The following is a 24,735-nucleotide window of genomic DNA, read 5'->3' as shown; positions in this document are numbered from 1 at the left end:
TGTCTATGTTAAATTTTCAACTGTTTCACTGAAATAGAATTCCAGCACTCTATCTGATACGGATTCTACAAGCTAGTAAGTAATCTACTACCACCCACAAAAGTTTTTGTGTCATTACAACTTCAGTTAGTTGTGATGTGCCACGGAGTCGGTTACGACTCATAACAACCCTGTGTCGGGTTTCCAAGGCCTTAAATCTTTTGCAAGAGCAGAAAGCCTCATCTTTTCCCCATGGAAGTAGCTGGTGGGCCTGAACTGCTGCCAACCTTTGACTCACATCCAGTTTTTATCCTATGGAACCACCGGGTTCCCCGGTGTAGTGATAATAAAACTTGAGAGAATTGATGAGTACACATTTCTTTACAAATTTATTATTTAAAATATCCCCAGAGTATTTGCTTCTCCTGTTCTCACCTTCATTACACATAGAGACACAGTGGATGAGAGGCCTTTTAAGATGACTGCAGATTCATTAAGATCCCTTGCATCAAAGGAGCATACACAACTTAATAGTATTATAAAGGTTGGCCTATAAGAAACCATATTACCTCATCAGAATATAGAAAGCACAGTCTTCTTTTCCACTAAATAATGGTGAAAACGTCACTGTTTTATTTAGCACTATGGCACACAATAGTTTTGTCTCAATTACTAAAATAATTTATTAATATAATCCTGAAAGATATCTTTTTCCCGCCAATGATTTGAAATCTGGATTTTTCATGCTAATCTAAAACAAACCATCTGGTTGGTCTGTAATAATTAAAACAATCGACAAGGCACAAGCTGAGCACATTAACTATAGCTTGCAGCAAAAAGAATTTATCAATATGTCTCTCCTTAGTTAAAAATACATAATTTTTAAATTTTAGATTGCAATAAGAGAAATTAACATCATAGTCACAGAAAACTAGGAAAAGGGGATACTACTTCTGAATGTCCAGCAATTGAACCGTATTTGTATTTCTCCACAGTACAGTAATCTTTTAACACGTTCTGAAGTGGATTTTTATCTCTGGGGATGCTAGGAGTAGTAGCTCCGCTCATTTCCAGGCTGGCGTGATGGATGATTAAGGGAAACAAGGCCCAGTAACTGCCACTTACATTACGCTACAACACTGACCATGTGCCTTAATTGGGCGGCTGAGACAAGATGATGACAACATAAAGGGAAGACTTTGGATTCTTATTTAAAATCCAGGTGAGTAATTAATTTGTAAAAATGACCATTAAGTGCACTTTCACATGCTTTTTGTTTATAGTAAAGAATTTCCTAACTTTCTTGCCACTTAATCACCATTTCATTTGGCCAAATGCACTGTTCCCAGTAAACTTAACACAACAGTAACAACAACAACAAATCCCTGTCCTTTTAGATGCTAAGGAAGTGGATTGGCTATAAAAACAGTTCACTGCAAGACACATGAAGACACCATATTGTGGCATGAGTTGTTTTTAATTTGTTGTGCTGTTAGCTTAAGTCAGGTTCTGAAGGCTGCAGTTAACATTCCAGGTTCTCCCTTCCATCTTTATTGATTCTCAAGAATATGCACAGAAAACTCTTTGGGGGCTAGAACAGCAGCAATGCATCATCACACTGTTTCTAAGACTTCAAGTTTCAAAAGCAAATGGTTTTTAAAACAAAACAAAACAAAAAAACAGTTCCTGATTTGAATTAGACACAGGGACAAAAAAATAGCACATACTTGAAGGTTACAGAGTCTACAAATGATGGCAATATTTTCCGTGGGAGAGTAGTTTTGTTGTTATATGTTTTTTTTGTTTTTTTTTAAATATTCAAAAAGGCTCAACCTCAAGCAGTACTAAACACAAGCATAAGTGATTTAACCCTTAAATAAATATTCAGAAAACCTCTCTGTACACATACAGGTGAAAGAATATGTAACACTTTCACACACATACACACACACATACACACTAATAAAATAAACAATTTGTTCATTTAAGCAGCTGAAATGTGCTGTTCCAGCCCATATTGTCCCCAATAAAGAAGGGGGGCACAGACACAGATTGCTACTGCACCTCACTCTCTCATATACAGCCTTTTTGTACTGGGACACCATCACCACAAATTTTATCCCTCATTATGTCTATTAAAATTTATCTTTATTTTTCCCTTTCCTTTTTTTTCTCCCGTTTTTTTGTTTGTTTTGTTTTGTCTTAGTTTTCTTTTTCCTTTAAATTATTTTATAGCATGCCAAATCCTTTGGCATATGTGATAGCCTTCAACAATCTTTCTTTAAGTTTTTCTTTGCTTGAATATTCCGGAAGCAAAAGGACATTAAAGCAAGTATGAGATGTGGGCAACCTAAAATGAGAGAAAGGGGGAAAATACAGAAGAAGTGTAAGTCATGCGACACATGGTCCAATGTTACACGGTACACAGAGTTGGCATGGCCTGAGTAGAGACCATACACAGCAATAAGAATCTTCACGACAAATAAGGATGCATTTACGGCATTACTACACTTCATACCAGGCATTCTTTTAAAGATGCCTACAGAGTAAATCTCAGTGTCTTCTTGTAAAGTTACTTTAAGATGAAATATTTAAACCTACTTTTCAAGATTCCAATACGGTCCTCAATTGTTTTATCACAAATTTTGCTAGCAATATGAATCCATTTATATATTAGAATCTATTATGTGTAAAATAATACAAAAGATTGATGGAAGCTTTATACATTTTAGCCATTAAATATGCATTATTTAATGTATGGTTCCTGCTTACCAAAAATACTAAGTTATACACAATTGGGAAAGAATACAAACGGCAAGAATACACAAATGAAGGTTTTAGCATGAGCTAATCCCAAGCCTCAGTCCAATCACTTGTTCACTATGAAATGTGGCTTTGAACCAAACTAATTTTCAAAACTCCAAATCAATAGGAGCCCCACTGTTTCATCTGATTGTGAAATTTCCATTGGAAGCTACAAGGGCAATTCCATACTTGCGTGAAGTAAAGCACAAGTTTCCTTCTGAGAGGGTGAGTTTGCAATTACCTTTCTGTGTCGGGGCCGTTTTTGGCTATGATCATCTTTAATTTTCCTAGTCCTCCCACAGGGGCTCTGTCGGTGCCAGTTGTAAACTGTAGGAAGAGTCGTTTCTGTTCATCTGTGAATGAATGAACGATTTCCCAGAACTCCCTAATGAGAAAAACAAAATACTGATTTTGGTTTGACATTTGCTTTAACGGTGGTGGTGGCTGTGCCATGCAGACGATTCCGACTCACAGTGACCGTGTATAGGTTTTCTGAGGAAATGTTACAGAAGCAGAAAGCCTCATCGTTTTCCCATGGAGTGGCTGGTAGATTCGAACTGCTAGACTTGCAGTTAGCAGCCCAACTCATAACCCATAATGCTAACATACCTCCTTTGGTCTTCGGTGGTCTGGCACTATAGGATAAGCGCTTGACCCCAAGGTTGGTTTGCACTGATAGGTCAGTGGATCAAACTTACCAACCACTGCTCAGAAACCCACCCTATACAGGGTTCACCATGAGTCCGAACTGACTCGACAGCTCTGGTGAACTAGTAATTCCATTTATGCAAATTATCACAAGAAAATAGTTCTAAATACGTAAAAAGGTTATGTTCAAAATTACCTTATTTATAAAACTAGATAATCTTAGTGTCTAGTGTATTAGTATATAAATCACCTGGTGGTGTATTATGTAACAACAAAATATAAAACTAAAATAATGAATTGAGAAAGACCAAAAGGAACTTACTTTGAAACATGAACTGCGATGTCATCAATCCCCTACATCTTTTGCATGGTGGGGAAGGACAAAAAGAATATCCCCACCATGCAAAACATGTAGAAGATTGATGGCATCGGAGTTAAATGTAAAACCCACATGTCTAATGGCATAATACAATAGTATACAAATTTTATATAAACTAGGACCAAGTAGGTATATGCTGTCTAAGGGTAAGGGGTTATCCTAATATTTCTATCATATGTGGTTATTTCATTTTAAGAAAACCATTCAAGCCTTGTTACTTTTAAAAACTATTGGGGGGAAACAATGATATGACACAGTTACTCTGAATCCATTCAAGAAAATACAAACTCATCGAGTGTAACCACAATCTTCACCTGCTTCTCTGAATCCCCAATCAGATGTCCATCGGGGTATTGGGGCAATGCATTGCAAACATCTTCCCTGCCTCCCACCTAACAGGCCCAATCAACAAGAGGAAAGTGAACCTGGAATGTGTAGGAACATCTGTCAGCAAAGACAAAGAGGAGGAATCAGAAACACAACATAGGTTATTCATCAAAGGACAGTTGGCAAGAGATACCACAAGAGATACCAAAGCTGCTGTAACCCTTTGCCGAAATGGAAAAGCTGCTGTGTAGTGGGGTAATCTCGCTAACATGCCTGACAGGAAAGCAGACCTAAGGGTTCTCTTGAGGGGAGGAGACAGACCCTGAAGCAAGTGACAAACCACCAATAGTCATAGTTGCCAGTCTGTCAAGAGTCTGGAGCAGTTTCTTTGCTTTTATAAAGTATCAGAACTTAACGGAGACTATAATGTTTATAGAATGAAAAGCTCAAAAGGAAAACAGCTTCGGAATTTCTGTAACAAAGTGGTAGCTGCATGGATTTAATTCTAACAGCTGCTAAAATTTATCCAAAACAAAAAGTAGAGAAAATCACATAAAAATATCCCTGGCTAAAAGCAGGTGACAGAGCAGCAACCCGAACTAAGCCACAGTGGGAAAATAAATGGCAGCAACTGAGTGCACACCGGCCAAGCCCTGCAAGAACAGTGTATACAGCTAACAGTGGCTAGGGTTCCCACCACAACACAAGAGTCCTGTCACAACAGCGGCAACAGAGTTTAAAACAAAGTACCTGGGACCAGAAATAGCCCTCTTACGAACGCACCGTGTCTGGAGGGAACAGAACATCTTAGGTGGCAGAGGAACATCTACCTGAAAGTAGCCTCTGGCTATAAAGGAACGTTTGTTGTTGTCGGGTGCTGTCCAGTTGGGACCAACTCACAGAAAGAATATGGCCTGGTCCTTTGCTAATCTCACCATCAACAAAGTCCATTACTGCTGCAACTGTGCCAATACAGCTTGCTGCGGGTGGGGGATTGAGGCATGGAAATCCTTTTTTGCTGACACTCCACTTTACCAAGTATAAAGTATGAGTGTGATATCCTTCTTCAGGGACTGATGCCCCCTAGTAATAACTCTGAGGTATGAGAGACAATGTCTGGGCATCTTGGCTTCAAAGGAGCATTATGGGTTTTTTTTTTTTTTAGGTTTTTATTGTGAATTATGTAATAGTTTACATGGGAGAACATTAGCTTTACACTCATCATATTTCATTGCCATGGTTACAATCCCCTCCATGCATCATCAAACAACCAAAGGGTACATACACCCTGCAAGCCTGCCCCATGGCCATCAGCACACAGCCCCTCTCCCTCCCTGAGGGCAGGTTCCCCAGCTGCTCTATTCCTCCACGTCATCATCTCTGCCTCCATTGCTTCTCTGGGTAGGGTCCTGCACTCCACTCTTCTCACTTGATGGTCCCAGGGACCTCCACTCTAAGCAGCATTCTGGATGTGTTTCCTCCAATACAGATTTGATCTTCTGACCTTCCTTGGTATTCTTTAATATTCTCTTCGAACACTATAACTTAAATGTGATCAATTCTTCTACAGTCTTCCTTATTCATTGCAAGGCTATGGATAATTATCATGGCTTGGATCAGGCACGCCTTAGTCCTCAAACTGACAATTTTTGCTCTTGAACACTTTAAAGAGATCTTCTACAGCAAATTCTCCTAATGCAATATGTTGTTTGATTTCCTGACTATTGCATCCATGAGTGTTGATGGTTGATCAGAGTAAAATGAGGTCTTTGACAGCTTCAAACTTTTCTCCACTTATTTTGATGTTTTACATTAAGGTGCAACCCATACCGCAGGCTGTGGTCTTTAGCTTCATCAGTAAGTATTCAAAGTTCTCTTCGTTTTCAGGAAGCAAGGTTGTACCATATGCATATCGCAGGGTGTTAGGCTGTTAATGAGTCATCCTCAAATCCTGATGCCACATCCATCTTTATATAATCTAGCTTCTCAGATTATTTGCTCAACATGCACATTGAATAATTATAATGCAAGAATACAACACCGGCACATACCTTTCCTAATATTGCACCATTCAGTATCCCCTTGTTCTATTCAAATGCCTGCCTCTTGGTGTATGTATAGGTAACTCAAGAGCACAATTAAGTTTTGTGGAATCCTCTTTCTCTGCAATGCTGTCCATAGCTTATCATGAGGCACACATGCAAAAACCTCTATGCAGTCAACAAAGCACAAACAAACATCTTTCTGGTATTCTCTGCTTTTAGCCAAGATGCATCTGACATCAGCAACTCCTCGTTCCATATCCTCATCTGGTTTGAAGCACTGGAAGTTCTCTGTGTACTGCTGCATCCATTTTTTATCTTTAGCAAAATTTTACTTGCATGTGAATTTTATTTTCACCTTTGTGAGGAATAGCACAAGTATGGAGTAGCTGTCTTCCATATTTATTGGCAGAGATATGTGCCTCCAGTGCAGGATCAGTTTGCTGAAATATTTGTATTCCATCAATTCCCAGAGCCTTGTTCTTTGCCAATGCCTTCAGTGCACCTTGGAATTCTTCCTCAGTACCATTAGCTCTTGATCATATGCAACCTCTGGAAATGGTGGAACACCGGGCATTTCTTTGTGGTGATGCAGTGACTCTGTATATTCCTTCCATCTTATTTTGATGCTTTCTACATCATTCAATATTCCGAGTTGAGGCTTGCATTTTTTCTTCGGTTCCCTCGCTTGAAAAATGGTGAGCATGTTCTTCCCTCAAATCGGCTGCAAAATACCTCTGAGCAAAGCTATCAGTCAGGTCAGGTGTGCCTGACCCAAGCCATAGCGCTGATTTCCAATCACCTTATAAGCATGTGAAAGTTGGACAATGAATAAGGAAGACCATAGAAGAATCGATGCATCTGAATTACGGTGTTGGAGTAGAATATTAAAAGTACCATGGAGTGCCTGACCCAAGTCATGATATTTTCAATAGTGTCATAGACATATGATAGTTGGACAGTGAATATGGAAAACAGTAGAACTGATGCATTTGAGTTATGGTGTTGGAGAAGACTATTAAAAGTACTATGAAATCTGTGCTGGAAGTACAACCAGAATGCTCCTTGGAAGCAAAGATGGCAAGACTTATCTCTCATACTTCAGACATATTATCAGGAGGGACCAGTCCCTGGAGAAGGACATTATGCTCAATTAAATGGAAGGTCAGCAAAAAAAAGACCCCTCCCCCACCCCCCAACAACATGGCCATCAGCAATGGGCTCAAGTTTAATAACAATTGTGAGGATGGCACAAGACACTGTTTTGTTTTGTTGTGCATAGGGTACTAAGAGTTGGAATTGACTTGATGGCACCTAAGAACAAAAAGGAGCTCTGGTACCATAGTGGTTATGAATCAGGCTGCAAACCTTAAGGGCAGCAGTTCGAAACTACCAGATGCTTTGTGGGAGAAAGATGGAGGCTTTCTATTCCTGTCAAAATTTACAGCCTTGGAAACCCTGTACAGGGTTGCTATGGGTTGGAATCGACTCGACGGTACTTAACAACAACAAAAAAGCCAAACAATCTCTCTGCATCTTCAATCCCTATTCAGTCTTCAACCTGCTACAAGCCATGATTTCACCATGGCAACTCCTCCCACTCACGGCCCCATCTCCATCATAGCCCACAAACCCCTCTTCCCAGGATGTTCTTACAAAGGAAGAGAGTGGCGAGGGTACGGACTGGACTCCTGATTGCTCCACTTGAAAGCTATATGACTAGATACCAATGGGTATGCCTCTATGCCTCAGTTTTCTTCTCTGTACTTGGAGCTAACAACAATGCCTACCTTAAGAAACTGTTGTTGTTGTTGTTATGTGCCATCGAGTCGGTTCCGACCCATAGCGACCCTGTATAGGGTTTCCGAGGGTGTAAATCTTTACGGGAGTAGAAAGCCTCATCTTTCTCCCGCGGAGCGGCTGGTAGCTTCGAACCGCTGACCTTAAGGTTCGCAGCCCGATTCGTAACCACTACGCTACCAGAGCTCCTTTTAAGAGACTGTAGTGAAACTAAAGCAACTCAGTACACATGAAGTACAAAGAACAGTGTCTGGCATGTTAAAGTTTCAATAAATGCTTGTTGTTGTTGTTATATAGAGTCGGTTCCGACTCACAGTGACCCAGTACAAGGGTTCCGAGGCTGTAAATCTTTACAGGAGCTGAAAGCGTCATCTTTCTCCTGCAGAACAGCTGGTAGTTTCGAACTGCTGACCTTGCAGTTCACAGCCCGATTCATAACCACTATGCTACCAGAGCTCCTTAAATGCTTGTAGGGTCATTAAAAAAAAAAAAAAAAAAGTACCATGAACTGCCAGAAGAATAATCATATCTGACTTGGAAGAAGTATAGGCAGAATGGTATGATTTCATCTCCCATACTTGCAACTCTTGGTCTTTCCCTGTGAGGAGCAAAGCAGAGTAAAGAAGGCCTGGAAACAGTCCAGTGGACCGATGCATAGCTTCCAGTGCCCTAGCCCCAGAGGAACTCAATGGCGCCTGGCCACAACGGAATGCTCTGAAAGTGATCACATTAGAAGGTGCTGGATAAAGTGGGAGGAAAATTCAAAATAAGATATTGAAAAAAAAAAAAAAAAAAAAGGAAGACCAGGCTTACTAGTAGGATCTTTGAGTATCAAGTCAACCCTGTGTCTCAGTTTCAGTCACATAGTAAGTCTCTAGAACAATAACACTGGGGACTGCCCATTTGGGCCAGCACAGAGTTGGGAAAGCAGAGAGCTGTATGCAGCAGGACGACAGGCAGTGGGGACTGCAAGGACATGAAGCAACGTTTTGTTGAATGAAAACAGATTTGCTCTGAAAATCCAAACTAAACCTCTTGAACACTAAAACTCTACATCTAAACAGACTCTGCAGTGAGGAGAGACAGCAAGGAATAAAGTGCAAATGCAGTAGATGATGCACAGCAGAGACAAAGGTGGGGGAGGAGAGTGGAAGAGACCATTCTAGAAAGCACAAGGCCACAGTGTCAATCATCGGGTAGCAATGGAGAGCCCGGAAGTAGGAAAGCTATGCTCGTCTAACTCTCTTTTCTTGCAAGAAAAGAAAAATTCAGCACATTTAAAAAATCAGCAACAGAAAAGGATCACAGTCAAACCCTAAATAAATTACTAGCAAACTGGGGTAAATAAGTATTACGGGTGGGTTTCAAAAAGATTGTGGAATGATGGAATTAAAAGATAATGGAGGCTTCCCACAAACTTTTGAAAGTCCTTTTGTACATGTGTGATTGAAAATTAATTCCCTAAAAATAAAATGAATTCCATATAAAAATCCAAAAACCTTAGGATAAAGGTAAGTGAAGAAAACTTATATTTGAGAAGATACAACAGAACTAGGAAAATAGTTAGAATTAGGAAAACGTCAAAGCTGAGCACTAAACTGTAAGAAACACAAGGGTCACAAAACAAAGAAGACAATTCTTATAAATAAAAAAGAAATAAGACAGTGAGGGAACCCCCCATGCCCATCCAGAGACACCCTGTGGCACAGGCCACACCAAGCACCCACTTGGTGATAACTGAGAAGCAAATCAGTATCCCGTAAGACAATTCACACATATCACTTTCCCTGATTCCTCCTCTTATCTCCTGTTTCCATTTCTCATTTCCTAACCCTTCTGGCTAAACTTTGTCCTTGGGCAAACGCATCCTTTTGATCTCAAAAGACTGATTATTCTGGCCACAACTTGCTCCCTCCCTCTCCATGTCAATGCATTGATCTTCCTTCCTGACTCATCTAGACACAAACAAGGGGAACTGCACCAGGGGTTCCAGACAGGGCAGTAAAGGTTCTCCTCTCCACCCAGAAAAACAGCACAGCAAGGGACACGGCCAGGGTCTCCAGGAATGGGGTATGGGGAGTGGAGTCTCACCACAGTAAGCACACTTTGTTGGAAGTGCTCTCCTATGGGCTAGTAACACTCACCTCCCACCTAGAAACACCAAACAGCCTGACATGAGGAAGAAATTCCTTTTACCCTCTCAACAGCACCAAAGGGATCTGTGTGCACTGAACAGCAGCACAAAGGCCCTTGGAACTAGACTGCCACTGAAACCACAGCTTACAAAAGCCTACATGTTAACCCTAGATAGGCCTGCCAACATTAAAGATTAAAAAAAGAACTCAGAGACTCCTAACACGATAGCAAAAGTGTCCATGGTACAACCCCAAACTGCCTGTCATACTAAGAACCAAGGAAGCCACAATAAGAAAAGAAATTCACTCAGGCGACAACTGAGATACATCAATTGTTGGATGTATTTGCTGGAATTATCTGATAAGAATTTTAATACAATCATTTTAAAACGACCTCACAAGTAACACATTCTATTGAAACACATATAAAAGAAAAATCTCAGCAATTACAAAAACAGTAAAGACAAACAATTGACAGGGAGTTTATAATAGTAAAGTAGTGATGACAGAAATTGGAACATGTAAAAAGAACACAGAGCAAAGAAGGAAAGCAGCCTCAGGGACACATGAGACATTCCACAGGTGTGTCACTCAAGTTCACAGGGGGGCACCAAGGATTTGAAGAAATCATAGCTGAAAAGGTTCCCTGCCTGGTAAAAGACACAAGCAAAAAGAATAAAGTGGACAAAACCCCCCAAAGAGCACAAACTGAAACAAAATAATGCCAAGGCACACCAGAATTCAATTTTTGGAAACTAAAGAGAAAGTCAAAAGTCTTTAAAGAGCTAGAAAAATGAAATATGAGGAGGCTACAAAAAGTTTATGGAAAAATTGAATACGAAGATAATGTTTCCATGAACTTTTAGAAATCCGAGTTCTGAGTCCTGGTGTGGCACTGTAGGATAAGCACTGGACTGCTAACTACAATATTGGTGGTTCAAACCTACCAGCCATTCCAATGCGATGGCAATTAATAGCAACAAATATTAACTACAGAAGAACACCACTTAGAATTGCAGATTTCTCATCTGTAGACACAGAGGTTAAAAACAAAGCGAAACAACATTTGTCAAATGCTGAAAGGAATAATTATTGAGTATGAACTTACTAACTGGTCAAAATATTCTTCAGGAAAAAGAGGGAATAAAGCCATCCTCAGAAAGAAACAGTGAAAGAGTTGGTATTAGCAGATCTAATGCTGACGTTTGGCTAACGACAGTGATAAAGCTAAAACTATCGTCCTCTCCTCATGAATCTTTCAGATTTAATGACCGAGACAGAACTACAACAGCTCTGACACTCAAAGCAACAGTCAAAAGAGCAGCAGGTAAAAGGAAGGGAATGGAAGCGCACTTCAAAATGGGGCAGGACCAACAAAGAGGGAGAAGTTCCCTTATGTATAATGCAATGCCCAGAGCAACCACTAAAAATAAAATTCACACAGCAATACATACAAATAACAGATAACCCCAAAGAAATGAGAAAAGTAAATAAACCAGGAAGGTTTAGCTCTAAAAATACTTAATATCAGTAATTACCTTAAATGTAGAAGGTATAAGGATACCATTTAAAAGGCAGAGATTGACAGAAAATGGATAAGAAAGCACAAACCAAATATACTGTTAAAAAGAAACAAATCCCAATTACAACATGTGTCAAAAATAAAATAATAGATTAAGATATGTCATGAAAGTATTGATTTGAAAAACAGAAATGGTGACATTATCAGATAAAGCAGCATTCAAAGCAAAGAAAAACCCAAGACACTATGGCACTATTACAAAGAAATGGGAAAAAAATATCAGTCCACCAAGATAACATCCTACAGAGCATGAAAACACATGAAGCACAAGCTGATACAACTGAAAGGAGAAAGACCTACACAAATGTGGATTTTACATATGTGAAAAAGTATTTCAATAGAGAAAGGCTAGAATATAGACGACTATAGACGTATATTTGGATATAGAATACAGACATATCTAGACGATATATATATTGTACATATACATATTTTTTTAAATGTCAAAATTCAATAGTAAAAAAATTCATACTTAGTATTTATGCCAGAGCAATGAAAGCTTATATTTACATAAAAACTGACACACGACGGTCCAAAGCAATTTTACTGTAATAGCTCTGAGGTAGAAATCACCTAGAAGTACTTTTAACAGTTACTGGTTAAAACAAACTGGTGTAAACCCTTACCCTGAAATACTACTACATAAAAACCTATGAATTTCAAGGAAATTTTATTAAATTAAAAGATAAAAGTCACAAATTTTATATACTATAATCAATTTGTAGAATATTCTTGAAAGCATAAAATTAAAGAATTAGTGAACAAATTAGTAGCTGCCAGGAGACAGGGCAGGGAATAGGGAGAGGGAAGAGAGTGGGTGGAGGTGTGGGCATCAACATTAATGATTCTTATGGTAACAGGATTGTTCTGCATCTTGGATGTATCAACATCAATGTACTGATTGTAATACTGGAAGAATGGTTTGTAGTTACTATCAAAGGAAAATTGGTTAAAAAGTATACAAGAGTCGTTATGTATCATTTTTAACAAGTACAGATGAAGTTAAGGAGCTCTGGTAGCATAGTGGTTATAAGTTGGGCTGCTAACCTCAAGGTCAGTAGTTCAAAACTACCAGCCGTTCCACAGGAAAAAGATGAGGCATTCTGCTCCTGTAAAGATTTACCGCCTCGGAAACCATACACAAGGTCGCTGTGTTGGAACCGACTCCACAGCACATAACCACCACCACAGGTGAATTTACAACTATCTCAAAACTAAAGTGTAATTTAAAGGAAATTAACATAAAAGATTAATATTAATATCAGATAAAATTGGGAAGAAAGAAAATTAGCAAACATGCTGTTAAGTGCTGTTGAGCTGGTTCCAACTCATAGCCACCCTGTACAGGGTTTAAAAGGAGCAGCTTGGTACTTATGAACTACCAACCTTAAGGTTAGCAGTCCAGTGCTTATCACAGTGCCATACCAGGACTCCTATGTAAGTGAGGACATACAATATTTGCTTTTTTGTGTGTACATACAGACTTTGTGTCTTAGTATGTGTTTTTGGTGGATTGATTCTTTTTACCATTACTGTGGTAAAAGGTAGAAACCACCTAAATGCCCATAAACAGATGACTGGATAAGCAAAATATGGTACATATTTACGTAAGAGTACTATGAAGACGGAGTCCTGGTGTGGCGCTGTGGGTTAATGCGCCAGACTGCAAAGCCATTTGAACTGCAAGGTTGGCGGTTCAAGCTCACCAGCTGCATCTCGGAAACCCTACACAGGTTCGCTATGGGTCAGGATCGACTTCACGGCACTTAACAACTATGAAGACAGAGGAATCACACACTTTACAATACTGATGTAGCTTGGAAAGCTTATAGAGTGAAAGAGGTCATCCATAAAACTCAACAGAATTGGGAAGCCAAATGCTTCTGGATAAAATCAGTGCTTTCCAGCAGAGTTTGGAATCACAAGACGCTTTCACTAGACCTCAACTGCAAGGTTGGCAGTTCAAGCTCACCAGCCACTCCTTGGAAACCCTATAGAGGGTGCTACGGGTCGGAACCGACTCAATGGCACTTAACAACAACACAACAAATGTAGCAAGTGAGCTAATGGTAAAGAGGCTGAGGTTTCAAGTAGAGGAAGTTTGAGAAGAGGCACTGTTAGCACCTGACAAAGGGAAATTATCTCAGAGAACCATCTCAGATCAGATTACTGACTTAGTACAAAATATGGACAGAACACTGAAGAATTCTGCAGGTTTCCAGTTTTTCTCTCTGGCTTGTGATGAGAGAACAGATGCATCAAATACTGTCCAGCTGGCCGTGTTTGTTAATGGGATAACTGCAGACTAAGACACATGAGAGGAGACGCTGTCACTGTAAGCTGCACATGGCACAAGAGGTGAGGAGACTTGTTTTATCAATGGAAAACTCGAGTTAACATTCGAAAAGCTAAGTGACCTTGCTGTAAGATGGAGCTCCAGCCATGGTTGGCTCACAAAAAGGGTTACTTGCATTTGTCAAGAAAGAACTGATTTAATTACACATCACTGCATCATACACCAAGACAGCCTCTGCACACAGTCACTGTGGCTCAACAGTGTGATATCAACAGTCGCTGTTGTTATGTGCCGTGGTGGAGTCGGTTCCAACTCATAGCGACCCTGCACAGGGTTTCCGAGGCTGTAAATCTTTACGGGAGCAGAAAGCCTCCTCTTTTTCCCGCGGGACAGCTGGTAGTTTCGAACTGCTGACCTTGTGGTTCGCAGCCCGATTCTTAACCACTACGCTACCAGAGCTCCTTGATATCAACAGTAGTGCTGTGCATAAATGTTGTCCGAAGCTGCCAGTTTAAGGAGTTACTGCATGATCTTGAGTCTGAGGACAGTAATCCTATTTATCACCATGAAGTGCAGTGGCTGAGTCACATAACATGCTTGTGAGGTTTAACGAACTGCGAGGGATGAAGACAAGCAGTTCATGGAGATGAAGGGAAAGCCTGTCAGGGTACTCAGGACAGCAAGTGGCTGTGGGATCTAGTGTTCACGGTGGACATCACCACGTACCTCTCAGAGCTGAACACCAGCTACACAGCCCCAGGCAGCTTCTCAGCTCCCTGCTTTCAAACAAGAAATCATTTGAAGCTAAATAACTCTGTAAAAGACAAAGCCTTCTACGACACTTGAATATGATGATAGTTGTGTGAAACTAACTGAGATTTAATGAAAAATTCAAGGATGTGAATGTTAACAAATGGAACTGACCATCTTTGCTCCACCGTTCAATGTAGAACCAGTGCTCTATGTGCCTGATACCCTATAACACGAAATCATTCAGCTGCAAAGTGATGGTGAGTTGAAAGCTATGCACAATAACCTTCCATGGCTTGAGTTCTATAAATGTCACATAAGGAATGATGAATTTCCTACTTTGAGGAGTCACGCATTGAAATATGCATCTGTGTTTGGAACAACTTACTGCTGCAGCAGTTCATTTTGAAAATTTACCATCGCAGTCGACTGCACTCGGGTTTGACCTATGCAAGTTTCAAGTAGCAACATCATCAATACCAGCTAACGTCACATGCCTCACCAAAGAGAAGCAGTTGTGTGCCATGGAGTGGGTTCCAACTGATAGCAACCTTGTATAGGGTGTCTGAAGCTGTAATGTAACCACAAGATTATCAATGATGTTGTTCAATCATTTCTGCACTCTGTACGCTCACTTTCCTTCAAAGTGGGCACAGATGAGACCTCCTCCAACTGGCTGGTCATACAACTGGCTGGTCATAATCAGTTTGCTGAAACACTGCAATTGGTATTCAGTCAACCTCTGTTGTTGTTAAGTACCACAGAGTCAGTTCCAACTCACAGTGACTGTGTATAGGTTTTCCGAAGCTGAAAATCATTGCAGGAGTAGAAAGCCTCATCTTTCTCCAGCAGAAAAGCTACTGAGCTGGAACCACAGACCTTGCAGTTTGCAGTTCAGTAGCTTATCCTCTAGACCCACTGCATTCTAAGTCAGCCCCTAGTCGCTAATGCCTTCAGAGGAGCTTGGACTTCTTTCTTCAATACCATTGGTTTTTGATCATATGCTACCTACTGAAATGTCTGAAACATTCTAACACTATGTATTCCTGTCATCTTCTTTTGTTGCTTCCTTCATCTTTCAACATTTTCCCCAGACTCCTTCAATACTGCCAACTGAGGCTTGAATTTGTCTTTACTTCTTTCAGCCTGAGAAATGCTTAGCATGGTCTTCCCTTTTGATTTTTAAGTATTTGCACATTTCATTATAAAAATTTACACTGTCTTCTCGGGCTACCCTTCAAATTTTTCTGTTCACTTTTTTACATCATTTCTCCCACTCACTTTAGCTACTCTATGTTCAAGAACAAGTCTGAATCTATCCTAATATCCATTTTGGTCTTTTCTTTCTTTTTCATCTTTTTAATGATCTTTTGCTTTCTTCACTTACGATGTTTTTGATATCATCCCATAATTCCTCTGCTCTTTGGTCATTAGTATTTAGTGCCTCGAGTCTGTTCTTGAAATAAGTCTCTAAATTGAGGAGGTATATCCCTGGTGTGGCGCCACAGGATATGCACTTGACCTCAAGGTTGGTTTGAACTGCAAGGTCGGTGGTACAAACTCACCAGCTGCTCCTCGAAAACCCAATGTAGGGTCACTAGGAGTGGGAACTGACTCAATGGCACTTGACAACCACACATGCAAGGCTGCATTTTGGCACTCATTAACTTTTTAAAATTTCAGTTTCATATGAGCAACTGATGATTTGTTCTCAACCCCTGGCTTTGTTTTGACTGATAACTGAAATTCTCCATGGTCTCTTGCCACAGATGAAGTAAATTTAATTTTTGTGTATCCCACCTGTGTAGTCAATTGTTTGTTGTTGAAAAGCATATTTGCAGTGAATAAGTAACTGGACTTGCAAAATTCTATAAAGAGATCTCTTGCATATCTCTTGCATCATTTCTGTCACCAAAGCCTTACTTTCCAACTATGGATCCTTGCTCTTTGTTTCCAACTTCCACATTTCAATGCTCAGTAATTATCAATGAATCTTGAATGCAGTTTTGATCAATTTCATACCGAAGTAATTGGTAAGCGTCTTCAATCTTCATCACTGGCTTTGGTGGTGTAAAAATTTAGCTAATACTTTATGAACTTGTCTTTCATGTGTTGTTGTTAATTGCTGTTGAGTCAGTTCTAACTCATAGCAACCCTACATAGGTTTCCAATGCTTTCAATCTTTGTGGGAACAGAAAGGCTCATCTTTCTCCCATGGAGATAATGAATGTGATGCCATTCCTCTTCAATTTGTCATTCCTGGCATAATATGCTGTGTGACTGTCAGATTCAAAATGAGCAATACCAGTCCATTTCAGCTCACTAATGCCTAGAATACCAATGTTTTGTGTGTTCCACTTCATTTTTGACAATTTCCAATTTTCCTAGATTCATACTTCATACACCCCATGTTCCAATGGATGTCCAAAGCTGTTTTTTCTTCATTTTGAGTTGTGCCCCTGTAGCAAACGAATGCCCTGAAGGCTTTACTCCATTCGCATCACCAGTCAACTCTACTATGAGGAGGCAGGAGGATATACATCTTTATGAGTTCCATTTAATTTTAGACGACTTCTAATTTTCCCAGATTTACACTTTGTACATTTCACATTCTAATTAATGGATATTTACCACTTTTTCTTTGCATTTTAAGTCATGATCCATCAGCAAATGAATATACTGAAAGCTATACTCCATCCAGATTATTAAGGTTGACTGCTTTGAAAAAGCAGCTCTTCTGTTGTCTTCTGAGTGTCTTCCACCAATCTGAGGGATCCATCTCTCGACACTATATCTAACAACGGTCCCCTGCTATTTGTATGGTTTTCAGGGGTTGATCTTTTAGGAACACCTATTTCTTCTTCCAAGCCTGGTGTGGCATGGTAGGATACACACTAGAGCATAATAAGGTCAGTGTGAGCCATACATTAGCTGTCTAAATACACCAGCCTTCCAGAAGCCCTATATGGGGTTGCTGTAAGTTGGAACTGCCTCAATGGCACACCACCACCACTAGTCTGTTCTTAGTCTGGAAGCTCCATGAAACCCTGTCCACCCTGAGTGTCCCTGGTGGTATCTGAAACATTGGTGTCATAGTTTCTAGTATCATAGCAACATACAAACCACCACAATACAACAAATGGACAGATGACTGGGGGTGTACTCATTATTACTCTGATACTAAAATTAGTCAAAATAGAACAACAACAACAACAACAACCCAAAAAAAAAAAACAAGCGAGTATCTCTCACAAACCTGCTACAAGCATATTATCAAATCGAATTCAACCCTGTATAGACACCACTATGTACATGAGGAAATATTTGCTCAGGTACCATGACTGGCTTCATATCTGAAAATCTTTCATTAATGAACCTGTCATATCAATAAAGAATAAACAAAAATCATGATATTATCAGTTGCTGCTTCTGCTAAACTCGCACTGATGAAAAGCATACTATGAATAGGTTTTGCAAAGAAAAGTATGATACTATTTATATACAATACTGCAAACAACAAACTTACGACACAGACGGAAAGGGGTGCAAGTGTGGTCCCAATGAGGTACACCCTGTGATTAAACAGATTTGTACTCTGATAATGATACGATTATGCCAAATACGATAAAACTGGATACACACATACAAGTAAACTTAGAAAACTCTCAATATGCTCTATGGCTTGTTGCTGTGAGGCGCTGTCGAGTTGGTAGTGACTCGTAATGACTGTACGTACACCAGAATGAAACACTGCCTGGTCCTGGGCCAATCTCACAATTTTTGCTATGCTGCCACTGTGCCAGTCCATCTTGTTGGGGAGCTTCCTCTTTTTTTGCTGATCTTGCTGATTCTCCACGTTATCAAGCATGATGTCCTTCTCCAGGGACCGGTCTCTCTCACATATGTCCCAAGTGTGATATTTATTGGTTCACTTGTGAGGATTTTTGTTTTCTTCACACTGAGATGTAACCCATACCAAAGGTCATGGTCTTTGATCTTCATCAGTAAGTATTTTAAGTCCTCTTCACTTTCAACAAGCAAGGCTGTATCATCTGCGTACCTCAGGTTGTTAAAAGAGTTTTCTTCCAACCCACACGCCTCATTCATCTTCATATAATCCAGCATCTCAGATTATTTGCTCAGCACACAGATTGAACAAGTATGGTGAAAGAATACAATCCTGGAGCACACTTCTCCTGATTTTAAACCATTCAAAGGATTATACCAATGTCAATTTCCTCATTTTGTCACTGTACTCTTATGCAAATTGTTATTATTGTGTTAAAATAAATGGAGGGAGCATGATACCGATGTCTGTGTTTTTAACAAAAAATTTCTGTTGAATATTTAATTATTTCAATACAAAAATTTCTAAAGGCAAGAAATTTTTTAACTCTCACAAAACTTGAGACCCAGGCATTTTCACTGGTGAATTCCATATTTAGAAAAATCTACCAATTTTACATAAATATTTCTGAATCATTACACAAGGCCATCAAAACCTTTACAACAAAACTGAGCAAATATGTGAGACAAAAGGAAATTGCAGTTCAGTATTCCTCATTAAGAAGTTCCTGGTAATGGCGCTTTAAGATAAGCATTAAACTACTAACCACCAGATCAGTGGTACAAACACACCAGTTGCTCATCGGAAACCCTATACAGGGTCGCTGTGAGTCAAAACTAATTTGAGGGCAATTAACAACAATTCCTCGTAAACATAGATCGAAATCGAATTTACCTAGGAAAGAAGACTGATCAAACATTGGAAAATTCAAAGAAATTAATCACATTAACTGACTAAAGAAGATAAAGTACATGATCATTTTTCTAGATGCATGAAAGCACTTGGTAAGAATCAATATTCATGATAAAAACACTACCAGCAAACTGAAAATCGATGTAATTTTGTGAATCTGATGAAGCGCATCTACCAGAAACTTAACATCTGACGCCACAGTTACAGTGGAAAACTTGTACATAGTAACAGTACACTTTCTCCACAGACGGAGGGCTAAGTGATCAGACCTGGACCTGGGAGTCAATTCTAATGGGGCGGATACCTTGCCTCGCCCCCCATGGTAGTTTCAAAAGCAACTGTATGCTTATAAAAATACCTGGGTGTGTATGTGTCAAGATCGTCTTAAAAAAGCATAATGCCTAAAAAATACTTATCAGACGGACAACTATTAAAAGAAGTGAAGCACTGTTTATTTGAAAATAATTTAACTAATCAGATAGAAAATCCTGAAAAATACATTAAAACAAAACAAAACAAAACAAAATTACTAGAATGAATAAATTCAGAAGGATCATAACACACTGGGTTTGTCTGTATGATCTAGAAACAATGGAAAAATCAATTATTTAAAAATAGTACTTATATCAAAAAGAAAAACATTCAAAAATAAATTACTAACAAAAATACATGACTTCAACACTAAAAGTTATAAAACAATGCTGAAAAATTTAAATGTCTAGATGAAAGTAAAAATACACTTTAAGGATCTGAAAAATCAGTATTGTTAAAATATCAACCCTCTTCAATTAACTTACAGATTCAAAATAATCAGAATCAAAATTCTAGCCTTGTTTTAATTAGTAGAAATTAATAAATCGATTCTAAGATATACAAATGCCAAAGTTATCTCCCAGAAAGACAAAATTGGATAGTCCACAGCACTTAATTTGAAGACTTATCCTGCAGAGCTGCAGTCATCAAAGTGTGGTTTTTGGCATAATTATAAAGAGATCAAAAGAACAGAACTGAGAATCCACAATTAAGACTCATACATAAACAGATAATATATTTTTAATTCTGACTAATGGTGACAACACATGTTTCAGAGTACAGCTATTCATCATACGTTTGTTGTTTTCTGCTTTTTAATTTTTATTATAAATTAAGTGAAGCTTTACAGAGCAGATCATCACATAAACTGAGTTTTGACCACTAAGGTGTAGACCTGTAGGATAATGCACTGGTCCGCCAGGTCAGTTTGAACCGCAAGGTCAGCAGTTAAACTCATCAGCTACTCCTAGGAAAGCCTACACAGTGTTGCTATAAGTTAACGGCACAAACAACTCATAGTGACCCGGAGCAAAACAAAATGAAACACTGCCCGGTCCTGTGCCATCCTCACAGTGTTGTAACCCTGTGCTAATCCATCTCATTTGATGGTTCTCCCTCTTTTTCACTAACCTTTCACTTTACCAAGCATGATGTCCTTCTCCAGGGACTAGTCCCACCTGATAACACGTCCAAAGTATGGGAGACGAAGTCGAGTCATCCAGACTTCCAAGGAGCTTTCTGGCTGCACTGCATTTTTTCCAATACAGATTGGTTTGTTTTTTGGCAGTCCATGGTACGTTCAGTTCTCCTGTAACTCAAAGGCATTAATTCTTCTACCATCTCCCTTATTCAATGTCCAATTTTCACATGCATATGAGGTTACTGAAAAGACTAAACCTTGGGCCAGGTGCATCTTACTCTTCAAACTGTTATCTTTGCTCTTGAATATTTTAAAGAGGTTCTATGTCGCAGATTTGCCTAGCGTGATAGTCCTTTGATTTCTCCACTGCTGCCATGACTACTGATAGTGGACCCAAGCAAAATAAAATCTTTGACCATGCCAATCTATTTATCATAATGGTGAGGATTTTTGTTTTTTTTTACATTGAGGTGCAACCCATTACCGAATGCTGTGGTCTTTGATCTTCATGATTAATGATTTTTTAAGTTCTCTTCTCTTTCAGCAAGCAAGGAAGTACCATTTGTGTATCACAGGCTGCTAATGAGTCTTCCTACAATCCTGATGCCATGTTCTTCTTCATATAACCCAGCTTTTTGGATTATCTGCTCAGCATATAGACTGAAGAAGTATGGTGAAAGAATACAACCCTGGCGAAATCTTTCAATGTTTTCTTGCTTGGTTTAAATGACTGGCTCTTGTTCTTTGTATAGGCTCCTCAGGAGCACAATTAAGTGTTCGAGAACACTCATTCATCACAATGTTAACCATAGCTTGTCATGATCCACACAGTCAAAAGCATAGTCAATATAAAACAGGTAAGCATGTTTCTGGTATTCTCTGATTTCAGCCAAGATCCCACTGACATAAGCAATGACATCCCTAGTTTCACATCCTTGTCTGAATCCAGCTTGAACCTTTAGCAGGTCCTGGGCAATGTACAGTTGCATTTGTTTTTGCATTATCTTTAGCAAAATTTTACTTGCATGTGGCATGATTCCCATGTTTCATTGGGTCACCTCTCTTAGGAATGGGTGCAAATATGGATCTCTTTCCATCAGTTGGCCAGGAAGCCGTCTTCCAAATTTCTTGGAATAGATGAGTGAGTGCCTCAAGTGCCAAATCAGTTTGTTGAAAGATTTTATTTGTATTCCATGAATTCCGGGAGGCTTGTTTTTTATTTCAAGGCCTTCAGTGACCTTGGACTGCTTCCCTCGGTACCACTGACTATTGATCATATGATACCTCCTCAAGTGACTGAACATCAACCATTACTTTTTAGAACAATAACTCTGGGTTATTCCTCCCATCTTCTTTTGCTGATTTCTGCATCAATCAATACTTGACCCATAGCATTCTTCGATCATCCCAGTTGAGGTTTGAATTTTATCTTCAGTTCTTTCAGCTTGAGAAATGCTGAGGCATGCCCTTCCATTTTGGTTTTCTAACTTCAGGTCTTTGCACAATTTCATTTTAGTACTTGCCTTTGTTTTCTTGAGCTGCTCTGTTGAATCGTCTGTTCAGCTCTTTTACTTTCTCATTTCTTCCATTTGCTTTGGCATTTCTATGCTGGAGAGTAAGTTTCAGACTCTCTTCTGGCATTGACTTGGTCTTTTCTTTCTTCCTTGCCTTCTAAATGACCTTTTCTTTTCTTTCTGCATGATTTTCCTGATGTCATCTCATAACTCCTCTTGTCTTCCTTCATTAGTGTCTAACAAATCAAAATTGTTCTTGAAATGGCCTCTAAATTCAGGTGGGATTTGTTCAAGGGTATATTTTTGGCTCTCCTGGACTTGGTTTTAATATTCTACAGCTTCAGCCTGAACTTGCATATGAACAAATTATGGTCTTTTCCACAGTCTGCCCCTGGCCTGGTTTTGGCTGAAGATACGGAGCTTTTCCACCATCTCTGGTCACAGATTTAGTCAATTAGATTTTTGTGTGTGAGTGCAGAGAAGGCATTTGCAATGAAGAAGTAAGCCACTGGTCTTGCAAAATTCTATGATGATCATTTCTCCAGCACCATTTCTACTACCAGGGTCATATTTTCCAACCGCTGATCCTTCTTCTTTGTTTCCAAGCTTTGCATTCCAATCACCAATAATTATACATCTATCATGATTGTATGTTTGACCAATTTCATATTGAAAAATTTGTTTGAATTCTTCAATTTCATTATCACAGGGTTTAGCAGACTTGGTTGCATCAATTTGGGTATTAGTGGTATTAACTGGTCATCCGTATAGGCATATGGATATCTTAAGACAGTATTGTACTTCAAGATAGATCTTTATATGTTCTTTTTGATGATGAATGCTACTACTTAACACAGCTTTTCTAAGTAATCACTCACCACCATTTGTTTGTTGGTTTGTTATAACTGTGGTGACATAAGTATAGCGGTATTTTCAATACCAGCAGGGCCACCCATGGTGAATAGGTTTCATTGGAGCTTCCAGCCAAAGGAAGACTAAGGAAAGGCAGACCACTTCAGAACGATTGCTGTTGTTAAGTGCCATCAAGTCATTTCCAACTCATAACAGAGACCCTGGAGAGGGTTTCCAAGGATGATTAACCAGTGAAAAACTTAAAGTGCTGAGAAATGAGCCCCTCAGATTAGAAGATGGAAGAAGAGGTATTGCCTCAAAGTAGAGTTGAGTACAATGGCATGAATGATGTAAAGCATTCGGGATCTTTATTTGCTTATTGGACACAACTCAAAATGAGAAACAGCTGCAAACAGCCATTATTATCCAGAAATGACAAGCACGAAGCATGAATCTAGGATAACTGGGTGGTGGTGGTGGTGTGCCGTGGAGTCTGTTCTGACTCATAGCGACCCTGCACAGGGTTTCCGAGGCTGTGAATCTTTACGGGAGCAGAAAGCTTCATCTTTCTCCCGCCGAACCGTTGGTAGTTACAAACTGCTGACCCTGAGATTAGTAGCCTGATTCGTAACCACTCAGCTACCAGAAAACTAGAGTGGTCAAAAATAAAATGGAGTGCATAAAGATTGAGATCAAAAATAATTTTTTTTTCAAGATCTCAAAGTAAAATGCTGCCTATAATAGGATAACAACCATAAGCCTACAAAGAAGATACCAACAAGGGAGCCTTGGTGGCATGGTAGGATATGCAATGGACTCAGTTAGTACTTGAAATCCACAGTCACATCTCTGAAACTCTATACAGGATTATTATGAGATGGAACAGACTCAATGGCACACAACAAAAAGGGAGATGAGTTAATACGATTATATTAAGATTTATGCACCAACCACAAAAACCAATGATGATAAAATTTAAGAATTCCACCAACTTCTTCAGTCTGAAACAGATCAAGCATTCATTGATAATTACCAGTGACTGAACTATGAAGGATCAGTGAAAAAGGATCAGTAGTTAGAAAATATGGCCTTGGTGATAGAAATTATGTGGACACTGCGTGGAAAAAATCTTCATTGCAAATATCTTATTTAAACAACATGAGAGGTTACTATACTGCTATCCCCTCTGTACACAGGGTAGATGGGGATAGGCAACTTAGACACTGCCTACCTAAAACAAGGGGGTGATAAAGGCACAAAATGACTGGCTTACAAGGTTTCAAAGGCGAGTTTAAGAGTGGGGGGAGGAGAAAGCGTCCCAGTGAATAGTTTTCATCTGTCTAGATGTGTCTGGTTAAAAAAGATGGGGATAAGATTGTTATGATCAATAGTGAGTGACTATCATCACAACTAA

At 39.3% G+C, this 24,735-nt stretch overlaps 1 protein-coding gene across 1 annotated transcript in view; it reads right to left on the bottom strand.

The window, feature by feature from the left end:
* Positions 1 to 2,206: 2,206 nt before the first annotated feature.
* UBE3A (ubiquitin protein ligase E3A) overlaps positions 2,207 to 24,735 on the bottom strand; it is a 34,329-nt gene continuing 11,800 nt past the window's right edge. Inside the window, exons 6-7 of the mRNA XM_006832072.1 lie at positions 3,026 to 3,169; positions 2,207 to 2,329 (exon numbers count right to left, since the gene is read on the bottom strand). Of these exons, the coding sequence (XP_006832135.1) occupies positions 2,209 to 2,329; positions 3,026 to 3,169 (265 nt within the window). The 3' untranslated portion in view covers positions 2,207 to 2,208. The remainder of the gene's footprint in view (positions 2,330 to 3,025; positions 3,170 to 24,735) is intronic.

This window comes from Chrysochloris asiatica, unplaced genomic scaffold, assembly GCF_000296735.1.
Source record: "Chrysochloris asiatica unplaced genomic scaffold, ChrAsi1.0 scaffold00006, whole genome shotgun sequence".
NCBI lineage: Eukaryota > Metazoa > Chordata > Mammalia > Afrosoricida > Chrysochloridae > Chrysochloris > Chrysochloris asiatica.
Note: the sequence above shows the minus strand (reverse complement) of the source record. Positions and strands in the feature narration are given on the sequence as shown.